Source organism: Hemitrygon akajei, chromosome 24 (assembly GCF_048418815.1).
Source record: "Hemitrygon akajei chromosome 24, sHemAka1.3, whole genome shotgun sequence".
Taxonomy (NCBI): Eukaryota; Metazoa; Chordata; class Chondrichthyes; order Myliobatiformes; family Dasyatidae; genus Hemitrygon; species Hemitrygon akajei.
Genome location: NC_133147.1, coordinates 31,323,476 through 31,347,656, shown reverse-complemented (window position 1 = coordinate 31,347,656; position 24,181 = coordinate 31,323,476). Strand labels below are relative to the sequence as shown.

The window sequence follows — 24,181 nt, the reverse complement described above, 5'->3', positions numbered from 1 at the left end:
GAACCCGTGATTCACGCTGACGGTGTGTTTTGTACGAAGTTCCGTGCGACTGGAACCCGTGATTCACGCTGACGGTGTGTTTTGTACGAAGCTCCGTGCGACTGGAACCCGTGATTCACGCTGACGGTGTGTTTTGTACGAAGCTCCGTGCGACTGGAACCCGTGATTCACGCTGACGGTGTGTTTTGTACTAAGCTCCGTGCCACTGGAACCTGTGATTCACACTCTGATGTTGTGCTCTGGGGCTGATAGAGCAATCTGGTGCTTTACTGTCTCTGAGACTGTTCGGTGAGGTTTGGAACGGGTGTGTGTGGGACCTGGGGGCCTGGTAGCCTGGAGAAGGGATGTGAGCCCATAATCGACTCCATTGCCTCTCTCTGATTGAGGTGTCGAGGGTGTGAGCCCACGATCGACTCCGTTGCCTCTCTCTGATTGAGGTGTCGAGGGGGTGAGCCCACGATCGACTCCGTTGCCTCTCTCCGATTGAGGTGTCGAGGGGGTGAGCCCACAATCGACTCCGTTGCCTCTCTCCGATTGAGGTGTCGAGGGTGTCAGCCCACGATCGACTTCGTTGCCTCTCTCCGATTGAGGTGTCGAGGGGGTGAGCCCACGATCGACTCCGTTGCCTCTCTCCGATTGACGTGTCGAGGGGGTGAGCCCACGATCGACTCCGTTGCCTCTCTCCGATTGACGTGTCGAGGGGGTGAGCCCACGATCGACTCCGTTGCCTCTCTCCGATTGACGTGTCGAGGGGGTGAGCCCACGATCGACTCCGTTGCCTCTCTCCGATTGACGTGTCGAGGGGGTGAGCCCACGATCGACTCCGTTGCCTCTCTCCGATTGACGTGTCGAGGGGGTGAGCCCACGATCGACTCCGTTGCCTCTCTCCGATTGAGGTGTCGAGGGGGTGAGCCCACGATCGACTCCGTTGCCTCTCTCCGATTGAGGTGTCGAGGGGGTGAGCCCACGATCGACTCCGTTGCCTCTCTCCGATTGAGGTGTCGAGGGGGTGAGCCCACGATCGACTCCATTGCCTCTCTCCGATTGAGGTGTCGAGGGGGTGAGCCCAGAATCGACTCCATTGCCTCTCTCCGATTGAGGTGTCGAGGGGGTGAGCCCAGAATCGACTCCATTGCCTCTCTCCGATTGAGGTGTCGAGGGTGTGAGCCCATGATCGACTCCATTGCCTCTCTCCGATTGAGGTGTCGAGGGTGTGAGCCCACGATCGACTCCATTGCCTCTCTCTGATTGAGGTGTCGAGGGTGTGAGCCCATGATCGACTCCATTGCCTCTCTCTGATTGAGGTGTCGAGGGTGTGAGCCCACGATCGACTCCATTGCCTCTCTCCGATTGAGGTGTCGAGGGTGTGAGCCCATGATCGACTCCATTGCCTCTCTCTGATTGAGGTGTCGAGGGTGTGAGCCCATGATCGACTCCATTGCCTCTCTCTGATTGAGGTGTCAAGGGGGTGAGCCCACGATCGACTCCATTGCCTCTCTCTGATTGAGGTGTCGAGGGTGTGAGCCCACGATCAACTCCATTGCCTCTGTCTGATGGAGGTTGAAGTTGATGATTAATGACGGCTGGGCGGTCGGCATCATCTGCCTGTGTTTGACCGGTCTTCCTCCCCCTCGTGCTGACGAAGGAAAGTGCGGCAGTCTTGGGGTCCATGTTGCCAGGAATGATCACTGAGGCTGTGGACTCATTTTGGTTCGTGATGCTGGATCTGGTCGCAGGTCTTTTTGCTGTTTTGAGCAGTTTGATCGATGCAGGCCGGGGTGCTTCAGCTCAGAGTGGCCCCTGGCAGTGGGCTAACAGCAGAACTAAACCGAACGCTCCTGCTTTGACGTTTTTGCTATTCTGTGTGTTGTTCACATGCTTTCTGCATTTGCAAATTTAGCTTTTTTCCACGTGTTGGCTGTGTGATCTTTCGCTGAACGGGTTCCATGGTGTTTTTGTGTTTCCTGGCTGCCTGTGGGAGGATGAATCTCAGAGTTGTATTCCGTATACAGTCGGCCCTCCTTATCCGCGGATTCAACCAACCGCGGATCAGGAAAACCCAGAAGTTCTCTCTCCAGCACTCGTTGTTTGAGCATGTACAGACTATTTTTTCTTGTCATTATTCCCTAAACAATACAGTATAACAACTATTTACGTAGCATTTACACTGTATTAGTTATTATAGGTAATCTAGAGATGATTTAAAAGTACAGGCAGTCCCCGGGTTATGAAGGAATTCCGTTCCTGAGTCCGTCTTTAAGTCGGATTTGAAGTTGGAACAGGTACATCCGGTATAATTTAGCGTCAGTTAGTCAAACGTTTGTCTTAGTACATTGTATATATTTTACCTTTATATGCATATAAAACACTTAAGAAACATATGTATTTCAATAATTAAACCACTGCATTGCTTAGTAATAATTGTAGCTTTCATCGGGGCAGGGCCTTTCACATGCTCCATTAAAATTGTTCCGATCGTTGACCAACTGTAGTCTAACGCTTTTTCAATGACCGATGGCCTTTCACCTCTTTCCGATCGCTTTATTACTTCCACTTTATTTTCAATCGTGATCGTGATTATTTTCGTGAACAGAAACACTGCGGATTCAGAGCTGTGCTGGGTCCTAAAGACCACCACACTGAGACAGGTTAAATAAGGTCTGGGGGTTCCGCTGGGTCCTAAGGTCCACCACATTAACACAGGTTAAATAAGGGACTTGAGCATCTGCGAATTCTGGTATCCACAGGGGGTCCCAGAAACAATCCCCTGCGGATAAGGAGGGCCGACTGTACATACTTAGATAAAGAATTTATCTTTGAACCTTCCAGAGATGGTTCCAGCAGTCTGATATTAGTGGGGAAAAAGCTGTCCTTAAACCTCTACATCAGGGCTTTCGGGCCGCCGCGTCTTCTCCCAGAAGGGGAACAGCCTCAGTGACGGGCATCGGACTGTTACCGTCCTGAAGCAACTCCCACAGTGCAGAGCTCCGTCCTCACCTGCCCAAGCTGACACTTGCTCCAAAACCCTCCCTGGTGTCTGTTCCTCGACATCCCGAGCTGCTCCCAGTTTCACTCCACCAGCAGACAGAGTGCTCCTGCACACTCTCCACCTCCTCACGTGGTCCCTCTACCACAGGGGAGGGGGGTAGAGTCTCCCCTCTTCCTATCCAACCATAAGCCATTCGGCCCATCAAATCTGCTCCACCATTCCATCATGGCTGATATATTTTCCCTCTAGACCCCATTCTCCAGCCTTCCCCCCGTAACCCTTGACACCCTGACTAATGAAGAATCTATCAACCTCTGCTTTAAATACACCCAGTGACTTGGCCTCCACAACTGTCTGAGGCAAAGCCCCTTCTCACTGAAGAAATCCCTCCTCATCACTGCTCTAAAGGGACGCCCTTCTACTCTGAGGCTGGGCCCTCTGGTCCTAGGCTCCGCTACTCTAGGAAACATCGTCTCCACGTCCGCTCTGTCATTTCAATATTCCATAGGTATTGAAGACCTGACACAGAGCCATGCCCCCACCCCAGACTGCTAACAATTCTGGACCACACAGAGTATGGGAGGTCACAGACCCTGTCTTAGGATTTAGAGGGGCTGCTCCTCGAATTCTGGCTGCACTTCTGCCCCGATCTGTGGCGGAGGTCGTGGAGGGGTGAGGGGCCACCGCTGGTCTGCTCCTGAGCCTGACCAAGGTAAACGTCTCCCTGGTGAGGCAAGAGGTGAGGGCCCACCCTCTGCAGACGGAGGGGAGCAAGGGCCGGAGTTGGGGGGGAGACTGACAGGATGGGAGGCAAAGTGAGCAAGTCCTTCAGCAGATTTCTTGGGAAAGGAGAGAGGGAGAGGAAAAGAGCTGTCACCTTGAACTGCTTCCTCAGGTTCACCATCTCGTACAGACGCTGCTCCTGAAGTCCCCTCCGCCGGCACCATTTCCGACTGTTGCTGCCCCTCAAAGACTTCACCTGCGACATCAGAGAGAGTCAATAGGCATCCGTTAGTCTCGTGAGACCATAGATTTGCGCCTTGGAAGGTTTCCAGGCCTGGGCAGGGTTGTATGGGAGACCGGCAGCTGCCCAAGCTGTAGGCCTTCCCCTCTCCACGCCACCGATGTTGTCCAAGGGAAGGGCACTAGGACCCAAGCAGCTTGGCACCGGTGTCGCCGCAGAGCAATGTGCTGTTGTGCCTTGCTCAAGGACACAACACGCTGCCTCAGCTGAGGCTCGAACCAGTGACCTTCAGATCACTAGGCCGATGCCTTATCCACTAGGCCACGCGCCAACACTCAAGAGAGGGTACACACAACTGTAGCCCCATCTCACCGCACCCCCCCCCCCCCCAGTGTGGCGGTCCCTCCCACAGCTCCCTCACTGACTTCACCTGCACCATCCCCAGCAACACTAGCAGCTTCACCCCCATCTCCCCACCCTCAGTGGACGGTAAACACATTTTAAACACACGGTAGAGATTTCAGGACTCACCAAACCCCCTCACACACACACACACACACACACACACACACACACACACACTACAGACTCCACACCAGGAGCCTTACCTGCAGCCACTCTTCAAAGATGTTGAGCAGGGTGAAGGGGTCCCCCTGGTCACTCTCCAGTGGTTTACGGGCGGTCGCACAGTCGGGACTCGCCTGCCTGACGAACGGGGACTGGACGCTCAGGGCCGCGGCCAGGGTCAGGACTGGCTCCAGCAGGTCAAAGGTGCTGCCCAGGATCAGTATCTTCCCTGGGTGGGGAGAGAGGGTAAGAGTGGGTGAGAGTACCATCTACCCATTCCCCCCCCACCCCTGGAAGACTCCACAGAGGGAGGGCAGTCCGTGGGATGCAGGGCCCGATCAAGGGGCACTCCACCTACTTCCCAGGATTTCATATACCTCTCGGGTCACTCCTCACCCTCTTCCCTGCTGGGAAAACAAGACCAGCCTGTGTTCCAGTGAAGACAGCACCCTGGTCACAGCACAGAAGCAGGCCCTTGGGCCCATCTAGTCAATTCTGAACCATTTAAACTGCCTACTCCCATCGCCCTCCATGCCCCTCCCATCCATGTACCTATCCAAACTTCTCTTAAACATTGAAACCAAGCTCGCATCCACCACTTGCACTGGAATCCTGTTTCACACTCTCGCCAGAGTGAAGAGATTTCCCTCCAATCCCCCTTAAACTTTTCACCTTTCACCCTCTAGTTGCGGTCCCGCCCAACCTCAGTGGAAAAAACCTGCCTGCATTTACCCTATTTATGCTCTTCATAATGTTTCATACCTCTGTCAAATCTGCTCTCAATCTTCTACATTCCAAGGAATAAAGTCCTAACCTATTCAATCTTTCCTTATAACTCAGCAACTCCAGTCTCAGTAACATCTTTGTAAATTTTCTCTGAACTCTTTCAACCTCATTTACTTCTGGAGGTAGGTGACCAAAACTGCACACGATACACAAATGTAGGCCTCACCAATGTCTTATACAACTTCAACATAACATCCCAACTCCTGTACTCAATACTTCGATTTACAAAGGCCAACGTGCCAAAAGCTTTCTTTAGGATCCTACAGTATCTACGTGATGCCAGTTTCAACGAATTATGGCCAAAAGAAATCTGCAGATGCTGGAAATCCAAGCAACACACACAAAATGCTGGAGGAACTCAGCAGGCCAGGTAGCATCTATGGAAAAGGGGACAGTCGATGTTTCAGACCGAGATCCTTCAGCAGGACTGGAGAAAAAAATAGATGAGTCAAATTAGAAGGTGGGAGGGGGAGGAAAGGAAGAAACACAAGTTGATCGGTGAAACCGAGAGGGGTGAGGAAGAGCTGGGAAGTTAATTGGTGAAAGAGATGCAGGGCTGGAGAATGGGGAATCTGATGGGTGGAATTTCTTTAGCCAGAGAGTGGCGAATCTTGCCACAGGCAGCTGTGGACACCGAGTCATTGGGTAAGTTTAAGGCGGAGGTTTTGTTTAGTCAGGGTGTCAAAGATTATCGGGAAAAAGCCGGAGAATACGGATGAGAGAGATGATAATCAGCCATGATCGAATGGAGGAGCAGACTTGATGAGCCAATGGCCTAATTCTGCTCCTATGTCTTCTGGTTTTATGAAAAAGGACAGGAGGCCGTGGTAGAAAGAAACGGGGGCCTCACCCCTCCCCCTGGTTTCACCTTTAACCTCCCCATTCCCCACCCTCTAACTCCGACTCCTCAGCTTTTTTCTCCAGTCCTGATGAAGAGTCTCAGCCCAAAACATTGACTGTTTACTCTTTTCCACAGATGCTGCCTGGCCCGGCCAGCATTTTGTATGTGTTGTTTCAATGAATGTAGTCCCAGACCCCTTTGTTCTGCTGCACTCCTCAGTGTGTAAGAGCTACCCTGGTTGGTCCTAGCGACGTGCATCCGTGCTGCGTTTGATCCTGCACAATCACATCTGTCCTAAAGTGCGGCGACTCGAAATACACACACTCCTCCCTAGTGGCCCAACCACTGCTTTGTAAGGCTGTAACGGGATGTCCCAACTTGGAAAAACAAGCCTTCTCCACCACCCTATCAACGTGCCCGGTCACCTCCGGGGAACCACGGCCTTTGGAGAGAACGGACTGATGCTTTACCAATGACCACGTCCACCGGTAGATGCGCCAGGAGTCTCCCGACGGTCGTGAGGTTCTCCGCGCTGTCCAGTGCGCCCTGCTGCTGTAGATAGCTGATGGCCGTCTCCACGCTGGCCAGCGGAGGCGGTTCGATGAACGGAAAGGTGCGCGGGTCCCCGAGCTCCATGCTCTTCATCTGTCCCGGGTGGGGGGGTGGGGGGGGGTGGAGACAGAGTGGACAAATTAATCTACAGAAACAGCCCACCCTCTTCCCTATCTGCAGGATGGGAGTGGCAAGGGGGCACGAGGGCACTGAGAATGAAACACTGCATTGACTGAGGATTGGTGCAGTGATTTCTACACATTGGATGGGACATTTGACTTGTGCCTGAACTCACCAGCACTGGCTGCTGGATTAAATTAAATCTGTTAACCATATAACAATTGCAGCACGGAAACAGGCCAACTCCTCCCTTCTAGTCCGTGCCGAACACTTACTCTCACCTAGTCCCACTGACCCGCACTCAGCCCATAGCCCTCCATTCCTTTCCTGTCCATATACCTATCCAATTTTACTTTAAATAACAATATCGAACCTGCCTCTACCACTTCTACTGAAAGCTCGTTCCATGCAGCTACCACTCTCTGAGTAAAGAAGTTCCCCCTCATGTTACCCCTAAACTTTTGCCCCTTAACTCTCAACTCACATCCTCTTGTTTGAATCTCCCCTACTCTCAATGGAAAAAGCCTATCCACATCAACTCTATCTATCCCCCTCATAATTTTAAATACCTCTATCAAGTCCCCCCTCAACCTTCTACACTCCAAAGGATAAAGATCTAACTTGTTCAACCTTTCTCTGTAACTTAGGTGCTGAAACCCAGGTAACATTCTAGTAAATCTCCTCTGTATTTTGTTGACATCTTTCCTATAATTAACGTTAGATATTGAAACCAGAGGGGCCCGTGGGTGGGAGCGAGAGGTAAGAAGGGCCCGTGGGTGGGAGCAAGGGGTAAGAAGAGCCCGTGGGTGGGAGCGAGGGGTAGGAATGCACCCTACATGAGCAGATCCCACGATGACCCAGCTCCGCAGTGCCAGGGACGTGTTTGGCCACCCGCGGGGGTATACGAGGGGCCTGACGACCTGTGACATCCCTCACCTGCAGGACCAGAGCATCGAGCGCTACCCGCTGCATCTCGGGGACGGGGTAGGGGGCGAAGGCCTGGTAGTCTGACTCGGCGTAGAGCCGGTAACACACGCCCGGCCCCGTCCGCCCCGCCCTGCCAGCACGCTGCTCTGCACTGGCTCTGCTGATCCAGAACTCCTGAAGGCGGTGCATCTTGGCCTTTGGGTCGAAACTCATCTCCTTGACTTTCCCTGGAACACAGAGATCGGGTTGAATACACACAGTCACAGACTCGGGCAGTGGGGGGGTGGGGGGGGGGAATGTACAAGACATAAACATCTGTAATTACAAAAAACAAAGAGTTGCAGAGTCACGGAAAAGTACAGCGTAGAAAAAGGCCATTCTGCCCATCTAGCCTGTTCCGAGCCATTTAAACTACCATCACCTGGACCAGAGCCCTCAATATCCCAACCACCCACGTACCTCTCCAAACTTCACTTAAACATTGAAATCGCGCTCGCGTGCACCACTTGTGCCGGCAGCTCGTCCCACACTCTCACAATGCCGAGTGAAGAAGTTTCCCCTCAAACTTTTCACCTTCCACCCATGACCTCCAGTTATAGTCTCACCTAACCTCAGTGGAGAAAGCCTGCTTGCATTTACTCTATCTATACCCCTCGTAATCTTGTATACCTCTATCAAGTCTCCTCTCAATCTTCTACATCCCAAGGAATAAAGTCCCAACCAATTCAATCTGCAATTATACTGAACCTTCTTGACCAACCTCCCATGGTGGGTCCATGCAGACAACATCCACTGCCTTGCCTTCATCAACATTCCTGGTAACTTCCTGAAAACACTGTACAAGATTGGTCTGACATGACCCACCAAGCAAGAAGCCATGCTGACTATCATTAATCTGTCCACGTCTATCTAAATATCTATATATCCAGTCCCTTAGAATACCTTCCATTAGCTTTCCAACTACTAACGTCAAGTTCACCGGCCTATCATTTCCGAGCTTATTTTTAGAGCCTTTGTTTTAAAAACAGTGGAACAACACTGGCTAGCGTCCGATCTTCTGCTGCCTCTCCTGTCGTTAAGGATGATTTAAATATCTCAACAGGCTATTTCCCCAGGGCTGAAAAGGTTAACCCGAGAGGGCACAGTTTTAAGGTGCTTGGAAGCAGGTACAGAGGAGATGTCAGGGGTAAATTGTTTGTTGTTGTTGTTTTACTCAAAGAGTGGTGAGTGTGTGGAATGGGCTGCCGGCAACAGTGGTGGAGGCCGATACAATAGGGTGTTTTAAGAGACTCCTGGACAGGTACGTGGAGCTCATTAAAATAGAGGGCTATTTTTCTGGTAGTAGGCATTATTATCCTCTGCTGCTAAGTGTATTCACAGTCTGGGAGTTTGACTGTCCTGACCTATACTCTTTATACTGTGTTGTGGTCGGTCTGGAGTTGTTGTTGTTTTTTATCTTGTGTTTTGGGGCTTGGGGAGGACACTAAGCTTACCTGTCTTTAATTTAGGTGCTTTTTTGTTAAATTCTCTTCCTTTGTAGCATATTGTTATTGTACGCTTAATTTTGCACTGTATTAATGCTCCTCATTGGGATTTGGGGTTTTTAATTTGTAAAATGTTTTGAAAAGCTAATAAAAAAATGTTTTTTAAAAAAATAGAGGGCTATGGGTAACCCCAGGTAATTTCTAAGGTAAGGGCACATGTGGCACAGCTTTGTGGGCCAAAGCACCTGTATTGTGCTGTAGGCTTTCTATGTTTCTACATCTCTCTCTGCTAGGGCTCCAGCAATTTCTACACTTGCGTCCCGCAGAATGTAGTGTGGAGAAAATGGAATACAGTCGGCCTCCTTATCCGCGGATTCTGTATGCACGGATTCGACCAACCGCGGATCGGGAAAACCCGGAAGTTCTCTCTCCAGCACTCGTTGTTTGAGCATGTACGGACTATTTTTTCTTGTCATTATTCCCTAAACAATACAGTATAGCAACTATTTACATAGCATTTACACTGTATTAGGTATTATAAGTCATCTAGAAATGACTTAAAAGTACAGGCAGTCCCCGGGTTATGAATGATTTCCATTCCTGAGTCCGTCTTTAAGTTGGATTTGAAGTCGGAACAGGTACATCCGGTATTATTTAGCGTCAGTTAGTCAAACGTTTTTCTTAGTATATAGTACATATTTTACCTTTCTATGCGCATAAAACACTTAAGAAACATATGTTTTTCAATAATTTAACCACTGTGTTGCTTAGTAATAATTGTAGCTTTCATCGGAGCAGGGCCTTTCACGTTCTCCATTAAAATTGTTCCGATCATTGACTGACAGTAGCCTAACGCTTTTCCAATGACCAATGGCATTTCACCTCTTTCCGATCACTTTATTACTTCCATCTTATTTTCAATCGTGATCGTGATTATTTTCGTGAACAGAAACACTGCGGATTCAGAGCTGCGCCGCTGGGTCCTAATGTCCACCACACTGAGACACGTTAAACAAAGTCCGGGGTTCCGCTGAGTCCTAAAGACTACTGCACTGAGCCAGGTTAAATAAGGGACTTGAGCATCCGCGAATTTTGGTATTGCGGGGGGATCCAGGAACCAATCCCCCGCGGATAAGGAGGGCCGACTGTACTGAGGTGGTGTTCATGGGCTCACGGACTGTTCAGAAATCTGACGGTGTGGGAGGTGGGCAGAAGAAGCTGTTTCAGAAACACCGCAAACTGATCTCCCGGCCGTGGGATCGGCAGATCATCAATACTTCGAAGGAATCGTTTGTTTCGGGGAAGTCTCTCCTTACTGACTGTATGGATCACATGGACTTCTGAATTTATCACTTTAAGTCTGTGCTTGGATGAGAACTAGTTAAGAACAGCTTCTAAGTTTGAATGTTTGTGCCACCTAACTGTTAACTTCCGGTGAAGTTCGTCTTTTGTTTACTTTTCTAAGTTTGAGCAGAGGTTAATAAATCTCGAGGTTTGTTTTAAACCCTGTCTCAGTTTCATATTCATTGCTGCTGCATTTGTAACGTGTGTTCCCTGGACTTCCTCTTCCGAAATCAGTTCCTTAGTCTCGCTGGCGATGACACCACCCAACCAGCCCATCTACTTCCACTCCTGTCAGCTGAGATTCTGCCAACAGCAGCAGTTTGATAGTCGGCGTCTGAGCTGGGCCCAGCCACACAGCTGTGGCTGGAGGGCGAGCTGAGCCGTGGGGTGCAGACTCGTGCCCAAGGTGAGCCACTGTTGATGGCCTGTGAGGGAGAGCCGTCACTGGCGATCGCAATCTCCCGATGAGAAAGCCCGGACCTTCCTCTGCAAGTAGATCCTCCACAGAGTGAGTGGTTTGCGGAGTAATGAGCGACGAGTACTAACTGCAGCACAAAAGCAAATAGTGAAGGGACAATAACCAAGTCACCAGATCTGCCCCAGTTCGCCTATTGAAGCATCTGCTGTGGATCTGTTGCCATCTCTTCACACAACTCTGGAACATCTGGATACAAAGATGCAAACATCAGGATGCCCTTTATCGAGCACAGCTCGGCATTTAACACATCATCCCCCTCCGAACTCATCAGTAAACTCCAAGACCGGGGCTTCGATACTCCCTTGTGCAATTGGATCCTGGATTTCCTCACTTGTAGACCCCAGTCAGTTCGGATCGGCAAAGGCATCTCCACAATTTCCATCGGCACAGGAGCAGTGCAGGGATGTGTGCTCAGCCCCCTGCTCTACCCGCTTTACACCTGTGACTGTGAGGCTCAGTAACACCATAGACCAGTCTGCTGGTATGGGCTGTATCAAAGACGGTGATGAATCAGCATCGAGGAGGGAGACTGAAAACTTGTCTGAGTGGTGTAATAACAACAATCTCTCACTCAGTGTCAATAAGACCAAGGAACTGATTGTAGACTTCAGGAGGTCCATGAGCCGGTCCTCATCGGAGGATCTGAGGTGGAGAAGGTCAGTAACTTTAAATTCCTCGTCCTGGACCTATCATATAAATATAACTGCGAAGAAAGTGCTCTATCATCTCTAGGACCTGAGGTGGAGAAGGTCAGTCATTTTAAATTCCTGGGTGACACGATGTCCTGGACCTATCATAACTGCGAAGAAAGCGCTCTACTTGGGGAGATTCGGCGTGTCAACAAAAGCTTTGGCAAACATCTGTAGATGTGTGGTGGGAAGTGTGCCGATTGGCTGCATTACGGCCTGGTTCAGGAACACCAATGCCTTTGAATGGAAGAGCCTACAAAAGGTAGTGGATTTGGACCAGTCCGTCATGGATAAAAACCTCCCAACCATTCAGCACATCTCCATGCCATAGGAAAGCAGCATCCGTCATCAGAGATCGTCACCACCCAGGCCAGGCTCTCCTCCATCATCAGAGACCCTCACCACCCAGGCCAGGCTCTCCTCCATCATCAGAGACCCTCACCACCCAGGCCAGGCTCTCCTCCATCATCAGAGACCCTCACCACCCAGGCCAGGCTCTCCTCCATCATCAGAGACCCTCACCACCCAGGCCAGGCTCTCCTCCATCATCAGAGACCCCCACCACCCAGGCCAGGCTCTCCTCCATCATCAGAGACCCTCACCACCCAGGCCAGGCTCTCCTCCGTCATCAGAGATCCCACCACCCAGGCCAGGCTCTCCTCCATCATCAGAGACCCTCACCACCCAGGCCAGGCTCTCCTCCGTCATCAGAGATCCCACCACCCAGGCCAGGCTCTCCTCCATCATCAGAGACCCCCACCACCCAGGCCAGGCTCTCCTCCATCATCAGAGACCCTCACCACCCAGGCCAGGCTCTCCTCCATCATCAGAGACCCTCACCACCCAGGCCAGGCTCTCCTCCGTCATCAGAGACCCTCACCACCCAGGCCAGGCTCTCCTCCGTCATCAGAGACCCTCACCACCCAGGCCAGGCTCTCCTCCGTCATCAGAGACCCTCACCACCCAGGCCAGGCTCTCCTCCGTCATCAGAGACCCTCACCACCCAGGCCAGGCTCTCCTCCGTCATCAGAGACCCTCACCACCCAGGCCAGGCTCTCCTCCGTCATCAGAGACCCTCACCACCCAGGCCAGGCTCTCCTCCGTCATCAGAGACCCTCACCACCCAGGCCAGGCTCTCCTCCGTCATCAGAGACCCTCACCACCCAGGCCAGGCTCTCCTCCGTCATCAGAGACCCTCACCACCCAGGCCAGGCTCTCCTCCATCATCAGAGACCCTCACCACCCAGGCCAGTCTCTCCTCTCACTGCTGCCACCAGGAGCCTCAGAACTCACACCACCAGGTTCAATAACAGTTACCACCCTCAACCATCAGCCTCTTAAACAAAAGGGGTAAATACACCCTCTTAAGGATTCTTCTACCTTGTTATTGCATGCCCATCAAACATTATATTTATCTCTTTTGCTGTTTATATCTAATTGCTATTTATTTACAGTTGCTTTTGCACACTTTGTTGTCCATTGTTCACAGATACCGTTCCATAGATTTGCAAAGTAAGCCCACAGATAAAGAATCTCAGGGTTGTATGTGGGGACGTGTATAATAAATTTTACTTTGCCAGCCTGGGTTGTGAGGACTGGGGCTGGGGGGGTGGGGAGAGGAGCGGGAGGGGTGAGGCGTGCCGGACGAGGATCAGCCGAGTGACTAACGGCTGTTTCTGGACAGACAGCCTCACACTCACCAGAGTCGATGACAAATCGCACGCCGTCGATTGTAACAGATGTCTCGGCAATGTTGGTGGCCACGATGCATTTTCGGACGCCCGCCGGTGCGACGTCAAAGACCTGCCGGGAAACGGGCAGCACATGGACGTTACAGGAGGCTGGGGAAGGTTCCAGAAGGCAAGGGGCTCCCACAGCCGGGTCCCAACAACTCCAGGCTTTCTGACCTCTCAGTAAACACACAGCTTAGCCGCCAACACCCCGGTCAGCCACGCACCCTTCCCCCATTTCCAATTCTCAAGCCCGATGACCCAAGCACTCCCTGGGCACCAGCACAGACAAGGGAACGCTTCACCATGAAGGCACCACTACAAAGCGTAGAGAGCTCTCCCACAGATTGGTCGCTCAAGGACAGAGCATCGCTGCCTGGTTCGGAAATTGCACCGTCTCGGATCGCAAGACCCTGCAGCGGATAGTGAGGTCAGCTGAGAAGATCATCGTGGTCTCTCTTCCCACCATCACGGACATTTACACTACACGCTGCATCCACAAAGCAAACAGCGTTATGAAGGACCCCACGCACCACTCATAAAAAACTCTTCTCCCTCCTGCCGTCTGGGAAAAGGCACCGAAGCATTCAGGCTCTCACGACCAGATTATGTAACAGTTTCTTCCCCCAAGCTATCAGACTCCTCAATACCCAGAGTCCAGACTGATGTCTACATCAATTATTATTACATTGTAATTTGTCCTCTACTGTGCCTGTTGTCTTGTTTATTCATTATCATACTGCCCTGCACTGTTTTGTGCACTTTATGTAGTCCTGTGCAGGTCTGTAGTCTAGTGCAGTTTTTATGTTGTTTTACATAGTCTAGTGTAGCCTTGTGCTGTCTCACATAGTCGAGTGTAGTTTTTATTTTATTTTACGTAGTCTAGTGTAGCCTTGTGTTGTCTCATAGTCCAGTGTAGTTTTTATGTTGTTTTACATAGTCTAGTGTAGCCTTGTGTTGTCTCACATAGTCGAGTGTAGTTTTTATTTTGTTTTATGTAGTCTAGTGTAGCCTTGTGTTGTCTCACATAGTCGAGTGTAGTTTTTATGTTCTTTTACGTAGTCTAGTGTAGCCTTGTGCTGTCTCACATAGTCGAGTGTAGTTTTTATGTTGTTTTACGTAGTCTAGTGTAGCCTTGTGTTGTCTCACAAAGTCGAGTGTAGTTTTTATGTTGTTTTACGTAGTCTAGTGTAGCCTTGTGTTGTCTCACATAGTCGAGTGTAGTTTTTATTTTGTTTTACGTAGTCTAGTGTAGCCTTGTGTTGTCTCACAAAGTCGAGTGTAGTTTTTATGTTGTTTTACGTAGTCTAGTGTAGCCTTGTGCTGTCTCACATAGTCGAGTGTGGTTTTTATTTTGTTTTACGTAGTCTAGTGTAGCCTTGTGTTGTCTCACAAAGTCGAGTGTAATTTTTATGTTGTTTTACGTAGTCTAGTGTAGCCTTGTGCTGTCTCACATAGTCGAGTGTGGTTTTTATTTTGTTTAACGTAGTCTAGTGTAGCCTTGTGCTGTCTCACATAGTCGAGTGTAGTTTTTGTTATTTTACATAGTCTAGTGTAGCCTTGTGCTGTCTCACATAGTCGAGTGTAGTTTTTATGTTATTTTACGTAGTCTAGTGTAGCCTTGTGCTGTCTCACATAGTCGAGTGTAGTTTTTATGTTGTTTTACGTAGTCTAGTGTAGCCTTGTGCTGTCTCACATAGTCGAGTGTAGTTTTTATTTTGTTTTACGTAGTCTAGTGTAGCCTTGTGTTGTCTCACATAGTCGAGTGTAGTTTTAATTTTGTTTTACTTAGTCTAGTGTAGCCTTGTGCTGTCTCACATAGTCGAGTGTAGTTTTTATTTTGTTTTACGTAGTCTAGTGTAGCCTTGTGTTGTCTCACATAGTCGAGTGTAGTTTTTATGTTTTACGTAGTCTAGTGTAGCCTTGTGTTGTCTCACATAGTCGATTGTAGTTTTTATTTTGTTTTACGTAGTCTAGTGCAGCCTTGTGCTGTCTCACATAGTCGAGTGTAGTTTTTATGTTATTTTACGTAGTCTAGTGTAGCCTTGTGCTGTCTCACAGTCGAGTGTAGTTTTTATGTTATTTTACGTAGTCTAGTGTAGCCTTGTGCTGTCTCACATAGTCGAGTGTAGTTTTTGTGTTGTTTTACGTAGTCTAGTGTAGCCTTGTGCTGTCTCACATAGTCGAGTGTAGTTTTTATGTTGTTTTACGTAGTCTAGTGTAGCCTTGTGCTGTCTCACATAGTCGAGTGTAGTTTTTATTTTGTTTTACGTAGTCTAGTGTAGCCTTGTGCTGTCTCACATAGTCGAGTGTAGTTTTTATTTTGTTTTACTTAGTCTAGTGTAGCCTTGTGTTGTCTCACATAGTCGAGTGTAGTTTTTATTTTGTTTTACGTAGTCTAGTGTAGCCTTGTGCTGTCTCACATAGTCGAGTGTAGTTTTTATTTTGTTTTACGTAGTCTAGTGTAGCCTTGTGTTGTCTCATAGTTGAGTGTAGTTTTTATGTTATTTTACGTAGTCTAGTGTAGCCTTGTGCTGTCTCACATAGCCTAGTGCAGTTTTTATGTTATTTTACGTAGTCTAGTGTAGCCTTGTGCTGTCTCACATAGTCGAGTGTAGTTTTTATGTTATTTTACGTAGTCTAGTGTAGCCTTGTGTTGTCTCACATAGTCGAGTGTAGTTTTTATGTTATTTTACGTAGTCTAGTGTAGCCTTGTGCTGTCTCACATAGCCTAGTGCAGTTTTTATGTTATTTTACGTAGTCTAGTGTAGCCTTGTGTTGTCTCACATAGTCGAGTGTAGTTTTTATGTTATTTTACGTAGTCTAGTGTAGCCTTGTGCTGTCTCACATAGCCTAGTGCAGTTTTTATGTTATTTTACGTAGTCTAGTGTAGCCTTGTGCTGTCTCACATAGTCGAGTGTAGTTTTTATGTTATTTTACGTAGTCTAGTGTAGCCTTCTGCTGTCTCACATAGCCTAGTGCAGTTTTTATGTTATTTTACGTAGTCTAGTGTAGCCTTGTGCTGTCTCACATAGTCGAGTGTAGTTTTTATTTTGTTTTACGTAGTCTAGTGTAGCCTTGTGTTGTCTCACATAGTTGAGTGTAGTTTTTATGTTGTTTTACGTAGTCTAGTGTAGCCTTGTGCTGTCTCACATAGTCGAGTGTAGTTTTTATGTTATTTTACGTAGTCTAGTGTAGCCTTGTGCTGTCTCACATAGTCGAGTGTAGTTTTTATTTTGTTTTACGTAGTCTAGTGTAGCCTTGTGCTGTCTCACATAGTCGAGTGTAGTTTTTATTTTGTTTTACTTAGTCTAGTGTAGCCTTGTGTTGTCTCACATAGTCGAGTGTAGTTTTTATTTTGTTTTACGTAGTCTAGTGTAGCCTTGTGTTGTCTCACATAGTCGAGTGTAGTTTTTATGTTTTACGTAGTCTAGTGTAGCCTTGTGCTGTCTCACATAGTCGAGTGTAGTTTTTATATTGTTTTACGTAGTCTAGTGTAGCCTTGTGTTGTCTCATAGTTGAGTGTAGTTTTTATGTTATTTTACGTAGTCTAGTGTAGCCTTGTGCTGTCTCACATAGCCTAGTGCAGTTTTTATGTTATTTTACGTAGTCTAGTGTAGCCTTGTGCTGTCTCACATAGTCGAGTGTAGTTTTTATGTTATTTTACGTAGTCTAGTGTAGCCTTGTGTTGTCTCACATAGTCGAGTGTAGTTTTTATGTTATTTTACGTAGTCTAGTGTAGCCTTGTGCTGTCTCACATAGCCTAGTGCAGTTTTTATGTTATTTTACGTAGTCTAGTGTAGCCTTGTGTTGTCTCACATAGTCAAGTGTAGTTTTTATGTTATTTTACGTAGTCTAGTGTAGCCTTGTGCTGTCTCACATAGCCTAGTGCAGTTTTTATGTTATTTTACGTAGTCTAGTGTAGCCTTGTGCTGTCTCACATAGTCGAGTGTAGTTTTTATGTTATTTTACGTAGTCTAGTGTAGCCTTCTGCTGTCTCACATAGCCTAGTGCAGTTTTTATGTTATTTTACGTAGTCTAGTGTAGCCTTGTGCTGTCTCACATAGTCGAGTGTAGTTTTTATTTTGTTTTACGTAGTCTAGTGTAGCCTTGTGCTGTCTCACATAGTCGAGTGTAGTTTTTATATTGTTTTACGTAGTCTAGTGTAGCCTTGTGTTGTCTCATAGTTGAGTGTAGTTTTTATGTTATTTTACGTAGTCTAGTGTAGCCTTGTGCTGTCTCACATAGTCGAGTGTAGTTTTTATGTTGTTTTACGTAGTCTAGTGTAGCCTTGTGCTGTCTCACATAGTCGAGTGTAGTTTTTATTTTGTTTTACGTAGTCTAGTGTAGCCTTGTGTTGTCTCACATAGTCGAGTGTAGTTTTAATTTTGTTTTACTTAGTCTAGTGTAGCCTTGTGCTGTCTCACATAGTCGAGTGTAGTTTTTATTTTGTTTTACGTAGTCTAGTGTAGCCTTGTGTTGTCTCACATAGTCGAGTGTAGTTTTTATGTTTTACGTAGTCTAGTGTAGCCTTGTGTTGTCTCACATAGTCGATTGTAGTTTTTATTTTGTTTTACGTAGTCTAGTGCAGCCTTGTGCTGTCTCACATAGTCGAGTGTAGTTTTTATGTTATTTTACGTAGTCTAGTGTAGCCTTGTGCTGTCTCACAGTCGAGTGTAGTTTTTATGTTATTTTACGTAGTCTAGTGTAGCCTTGTGCTGTCTCACATAGTCGAGTGTAGTTTTTGTGTTGTTTTACGTAGTCTAGTGTAGCCTTGTGCTGTCTCACATAGTCGAGTGTAGTTTTTATGTTGTTTTACGTAGTCTAGTGTAGCCTTGTGCTGTCTCACATAGTCGAGTGTAGTTTTTATTTTGTTTTACGTAGTCTAGTGTAGCCTTGTGCTGTCTCACATAGTCGAGTGTAGTTTTTATTTTGTTTTACTTAGTCTAGTGTAGCCTTGTGTTGTCTCACATAGTCGAGTGTAGTTTTTATTTTGTTTTACGTAGTCTAGTGTAGCCTTGTGCTGTCTCACATAGTCGAGTGTAGTTTTTATTTTGTTTTACGTAGTCTAGTGTAGCCTTGTGTTGTCTCATAGTTGAGTGTAGTTTTTATGTTATTTTACGTAGTCTAGTGTAGCCTTGTGCTGTCTCACATAGCCTAGTGCAGTTTTTATGTTATTTTACGTAGTCTAGTGTAGCCTTGTGCTGTCTCACATAGTCGAGTGTAGTTTTTATGTTATTTTACGTAGTCTAGTGTAGCCTTGTGTTGTCTCACATAGTCGAGTGTAGTTTTTATGTTATTTTACGTAGTCTAGTGTAGCCTTGTGCTGTCTCACATAGCCTAGTGCAGTTTTTATGTTATTTTACGTAGTCTAGTGTAGCCTTGTGTTGTCTCACATAGTCGAGTGTAGTTTTTATGTTATTTTACGTAGTCTAGTGTAGCCTTGTGCTGTCTCACATAGCCTAGTGCAGTTTTTATGTTATTTTACGTAGTCTAGTGTAGCCTTGTGCTGTCTCACATAGTCGAGTGTAGTTTTTATGTTATTTTACGTAGTCTAGTGTAGCCTTCTGCTGTCTCACATAGCCTAGTGCAGTTTTTATGTTATTTTACGTAGTCTAGTGTAGCCTTGTGCTGTCTCACATAGTCGAGTGTAGTTTTTATTTTGTTTTACGTAGTCTAGTGTAGCCTTGTGTTGTCTCACATAGTTGAGTGTAGTTTTTATGTTGTTTTACGTAGTCTAGTGTAGCCTTGTGCTGTCTCACATAGTCGAGTGTAGTTTTTATGTTATTTTACGTAGTCTAGTGTAGCCTTGTGCTGTCTCACATAGTCGAGTGTAGTTTTTATTTTGTTTTACGTAGTCTAGTGTAGCCTTGTGCTGTCTCACATAGTCGAGTGTAGTTTTTATTTTGTTTTACTTAGTCTAGTGTAGCCTTGTGTTGTCTCACATAGTCGAGTGTAGTTTTTATTTTGTTTTACGTAGTCTAGTGTAGCCTTGTGCTGTCTCACATAGTCGAGTGTAGTTTTTATATTGTTTTACGTAGTCTAGTGTAGCCTTGTGTTGTCTCATAGTTGAGTGTAGTTTTTATGTTATTTTACGTAGTCTAGTGTAGCCTTGTGCTGTCTCACATAGCCTAGTGCAGTTTTTATGTTATTTTACGTAGTCTAGTGTAGCCTTGTGCTGTCTCACATAGTCGAGTGTAGTTTTTATGTTATTTTACGTAGTCTAGTGTAGCCTTGTGTTGTCTCACATAGTCGAGTGTAGTTTTTATGTTATTTTACGTAGTCTAGTGTAGCCTTGTGCTGTCTCACATAGCCTAGTGCAGTTTTTATGTTATTTTACGTAGTCTAGTGTAGCCTTGTGTTGTCTCACATAGTCAAGTGTAGTTTTTATGTTATTTTACGTAGTCTAGTGTAGCCTTGTGCTGTCTCACATAGCCTAGTGCAGTTTTTATGTTATTTTACGTAGTCTAGTGTAGCCTTGTGCTGTCTCACATAGTCGAGTGTAGTTTTTATGTTATTTTACGTAGTCTAGTGTAGCCTTCTGCTGTCTCACATAGCCTAGTGCAGTTTTTATGTTATTTTACGTAGTCTAGTGTAGCCTTGTGCTGTCTCACATAGTCGAGTGTAGTTTTTATTTTGTTTTACGTAGTCTAGTGTAGCCTTGTGTTGTCTCACATAGTCGAGTGTAGTTTTTATGTTGTTTTACGTAGTCTAGTGTAGCCTTGTGCTGTCTCACATAGTCGAGTGTAGTTTTTATTTTGTTTTACTTAGTCTAGTGTAGCCTTGTGCTGTCTCACATAGTCGAGTGTAGTTTTTATTTTGTTTTACGTAGTCTAGTGTAGCCTTGTGTTGTCTCACATAGTCGAGTGTAGTTTTTATGTTGTTTTACGTAGTCTAGTGTAGCCTTGTGTTCTCTCACATAGTCGATTGTAGTTTTTATTTTGTTTTACGTAGTCTAGTGTAGCCTTGTGCTGTCTCACATAGTCGAGTGTAGTTTTTATGTTATTTTACGTAGTCTAGTGTAGCTTTGTGCTGTCTCACATAGTCGAGTGTAGTTTTTATTTTGTTTTACGTAGTCTAGTGTAGCCTTGTGCTGTCTCACATAGTCGAGTGTAGTTTTTATTTTGTTTTACGTAGTCTAGTGTAGCCTTGTGCTGTCTCACATAGTCGAGTGTAGTTTTTATGTTATTTTACGTAGTCTAGTGTAGCTTTGTGCTGTCTCACATAGTCGAGTGTAGTTTTTATTTTGTTTTACGTAGTCTAGTGTAGCCTTGTGCTGTCTCACATAGTCGAGTGTAGTTTTTATTTTGTTTTACGTAGTCTAGTGTAGCCTTGTGTTGTCTCACAAAGTCGAGTGTAGTTTTTATTTTGTTTTACGTAGTCTAGTGTAGCCTTGTGTTGTCTCACATAGTCGAGTGTAGTTTTTATTTTGTTTTACTTAGTCTAGTGTAGCCTTGTGCTGTCTCACATAGTCGAGTGTAGTTTTTATTTTGTTTTACGTAGTCTAGTGTAGCCTTGTGTTGTCTCACATAGTCGAGTGTAGTTTTTATGTTGTTTTACGTAGTCTAGTGTAGCCTTGTGTTCTCTCACATAGTCGATTGTAGTTTTTATTTTGTTTTACGTAGTCTAGTGTAGCCTTGTGCTGTCTCACATAGTCGAGTGTAGTTTTTATGTTATTTTACGTAGTCTAGTGTAGCTTTGTGCTGTCTCACATAGTCGAGTGTAGTTTTTATGTTATTTTACGTAGTCTAGTGTAGCCTTGTGCTGTCTCACAGTCGAGTGTAGTTTTTATGTTATTTTACGTAGTCTAGTGTAGCCTTGTGCTGTCTCACATAGTCGAGTGTAGTTTTTATGTTGTTTTACGTAGTCTAGTGTAGCCTTGTGCTGTCTCACATAGTCGAGTGTAGTTTTTATGTTGTTTTACGTAGTCTAGTGTAGCCTTGTGTTGTCTCACATAGTCGAGTGTAGTTTTTATTTTGTTTTACGTAGTCTAGTGTAGCCTTGTGTTGACTCACATAGTTGTGTGTAGTTTTTATTTTGTTTTACGTAGTCTAGTGTAGCCTTGTGCTGTCTCACGTAGTCGAGTGTAGTTTTTATTTTGTTTTACGTAGTCTAGTGTAGCCTTGTGCTGTCTCACATAGTCGAGTGTAGTTTTTATGTTGTTTTACGTAGTCTAGTGTAGCCTTGTGCTGTCTCACATAGTCGAGTGTAGTTTTTATGTTGTTTTACGTAGTCTAGTGTAGCCTTGTGTTGTCTCACATAGTCGAGTGTAGTTTTTATTTTGTTTTACGTAGTCTAGTGTAGCCTTGTGTTGACTCACATAGTTGTGTGTAGTTTTTATTTTGTTTTACGTAGTCTAGTGTAGCCTTGTGCTGTCTCACGTAGTCGAGTGTAGTTTTTATTTTGTTTTACGTAGTCTAGTGTAGCCTTGTGCTGTCTCACATAGTCGAGTGTAGTTTTTATGTTATTTTACGTAGTCTAGTGTAGCCTTCTGCTGTCTCACAGTCGAGTGTAGTTTTTATGTTATTTTACGTAGTCTAGTGTAGCCTTGTGCTGTCTCACATAGTCTAGTGTAGTTTTGTGTTGTTTCATGTAGCACCAGGGTCCTGGAGGAACGTGGTTTCGTTTTTACTGTGTAGTGTACCAGCAGTTTATGGTCGAAATGACAATAAAAAGCAACTTGAACTTGAAATGGTTTCCCTCAGGGAGCGAGATTCCCCTCCCCACCGGGGACCAGCTTCCCGCACGGAGCAAGAACCCTCCCTGCCACAGGGAGTGAGATCCTTCAGGATGGTGTTCCTCAGGGTGAAGGACCCTCGGGACCTGTCAGGGAGTGTACTCCCCAGGGCGATGTAAACCCGATGCCTCACCTTGTCTTGGTCGGACGCAGACAGCCCACTGTGCAGCGGCAGCACGATCCAGCGCTTGGTGAGGGCCGCCAGCGTGCGGGCCGCCTCGGCCACGATGCCTATCTCCGCCACGCCGCTGAGGAAGACCAGCAGGTCCCCGCGCTCCTCCGCCGGGTAACGCTCCTCAATGCTCTGCATCACCCTCAGGTACGGCCTGGGGTCCAGGCGCTCCGAACCTGAGCCGCTCTCCTCGCTCTGCACGGGCTGGTAGATCACCTGGGGGAGAGGGTGAGGGGAGGAGAAACATTATACTGACCTGACTGTTCTGACCCCCACTTCCCATCACCCAGGACATACCCACTTCTCTTCACTACCATCCGGGAGGCAGTACAGGAGCCTGAAGGAACACACTCAGTGATTCAGGAACAGCTTCTGTCCCTCTGCCGCCTGATTCCTGAATGGACAATGAACCCTTGAACACTACCTTTTTATTTCTATTTTTTGCACTAGCTATTTAACTATTTTATACATGTGCTTACTGTTACGAGCCTGCAGTCGTACTGTGAGTGTTACTGTAAGAGCGCCCGAGTGAGGCGGGACTATGACGTCAGTCACAGGATGTGGCAGCCTGCTGGACAGAGAGAGAGAGAGAGAGAGAGTGAGAAAGGGAGAGTGACAGAGAGAGACTGTGAGAGAGGGAGACAGAGAGACAGACTGAGAGACTGTGAGAGAGGGAGAGACAGAGAGAGAGACAGAGAGACTGTGAGAGAGGGAGAGAGTGAGAAAGGGAGAGTGACAGAGAGACTGTGAGAGAGGGAGAGAGAGTGAGAAAGGGAGAGTGACCGAGAGAGACTGTGAGAGAGGGAGACAGAGAGACAGAGAGAGAGGGAGACAGAGAGAGACTGTGAGAGAGGGAGAGAGACTGAGAAAGGGAGAGTGACAGAGAGAGACTGAGAGAGGGAGAGAGACTGAGAAAGGGAGAGTGACAGAGAGAGACTGTGAGAGAGGGAGACAGAGAGACAGACTGAGAGACTGTGAGAGAGGGAGAGACAGAGAGAGAGAGACTGAGAAAGGGGGAGAGAGAGACTGTGAGAAAGGGAGACAGAGAGACTGAGAGAGAGAGAGAAAGACTATGAGAGAGAGAGAGAGAGACAGAGACAGAGAGAGACTGTGAGAGAGGGGGAGAGAGAGAGAGAGAGACACACACACTGACTGGACAGGCTGCTATGGTTTGGGACTCTTCGATGGCCAAAAGGTTGGGTTGATCACTGGCACGCAGTGCACAACGGATGTGTGACTGTCACTTCGCATAATCCATACATGTGGATTTGTTGGAGAATCCTGTGGTACCACTTTTGTTGGCCCTTTGCCTGGAATCGGGGTGTTGTGGTAACCACTTGAAGATGATATTCCTCACCTGGTGATATGTCAAGGGGATTTTGGAATGACTTAACGGACAAGATCTTCGACCATAGTTATTTCATTTACCCAGCCGGGAACCTGTGACTCTTCGTAATCGCCTTCTCTCTACATTATACTCTGGATTACAAATCTCTCCCCTCACTCCATTACTGAACTTTCCCACTGCACCATTTGAAGACTTTAAGAATAGTTCCTAGGCTGGGAGCTGCATATACACACGCATAACACTGTTAACTTTTGTTTACCTCGTTTAAGTTTCTATATACTGAGTAGGTACTAATAAAGATAGTGGTTTTAACATTAAAACCTGACTCAATGTGTGAAATCTCTTGCTGCTGGTTCGTTTCTAAAGCATTACAGTTTTGTAACATTACTTTAATTCACATTTTTCTATGATGTATTGTAATGTAATGTTGCCAAAACAACAAATTTCAGGACA

General features: G+C 46.8%; 1 protein-coding gene across 1 annotated transcript in view; it reads right to left on the bottom strand.

Annotated features, from left to right (window-relative positions):
• The window catches only part of dhx34 (DEAH (Asp-Glu-Ala-His) box polypeptide 34), a 54,899-nt gene that overhangs the window by 26,054 nt on the left and 4,664 nt on the right, over positions 1 to 24,181 (bottom strand). The window contains 6 exon segments of the mRNA XM_073028630.1: positions 3,867 to 3,968; positions 4,562 to 4,749; positions 6,618 to 6,792; positions 7,756 to 7,973; positions 13,442 to 13,544; positions 22,342 to 22,596. Coding sequence (XP_072884731.1) covers positions 3,867 to 3,968; positions 4,562 to 4,749; positions 6,618 to 6,792; positions 7,756 to 7,973; positions 13,442 to 13,544; positions 22,342 to 22,596 — 1,041 coding nt within the window.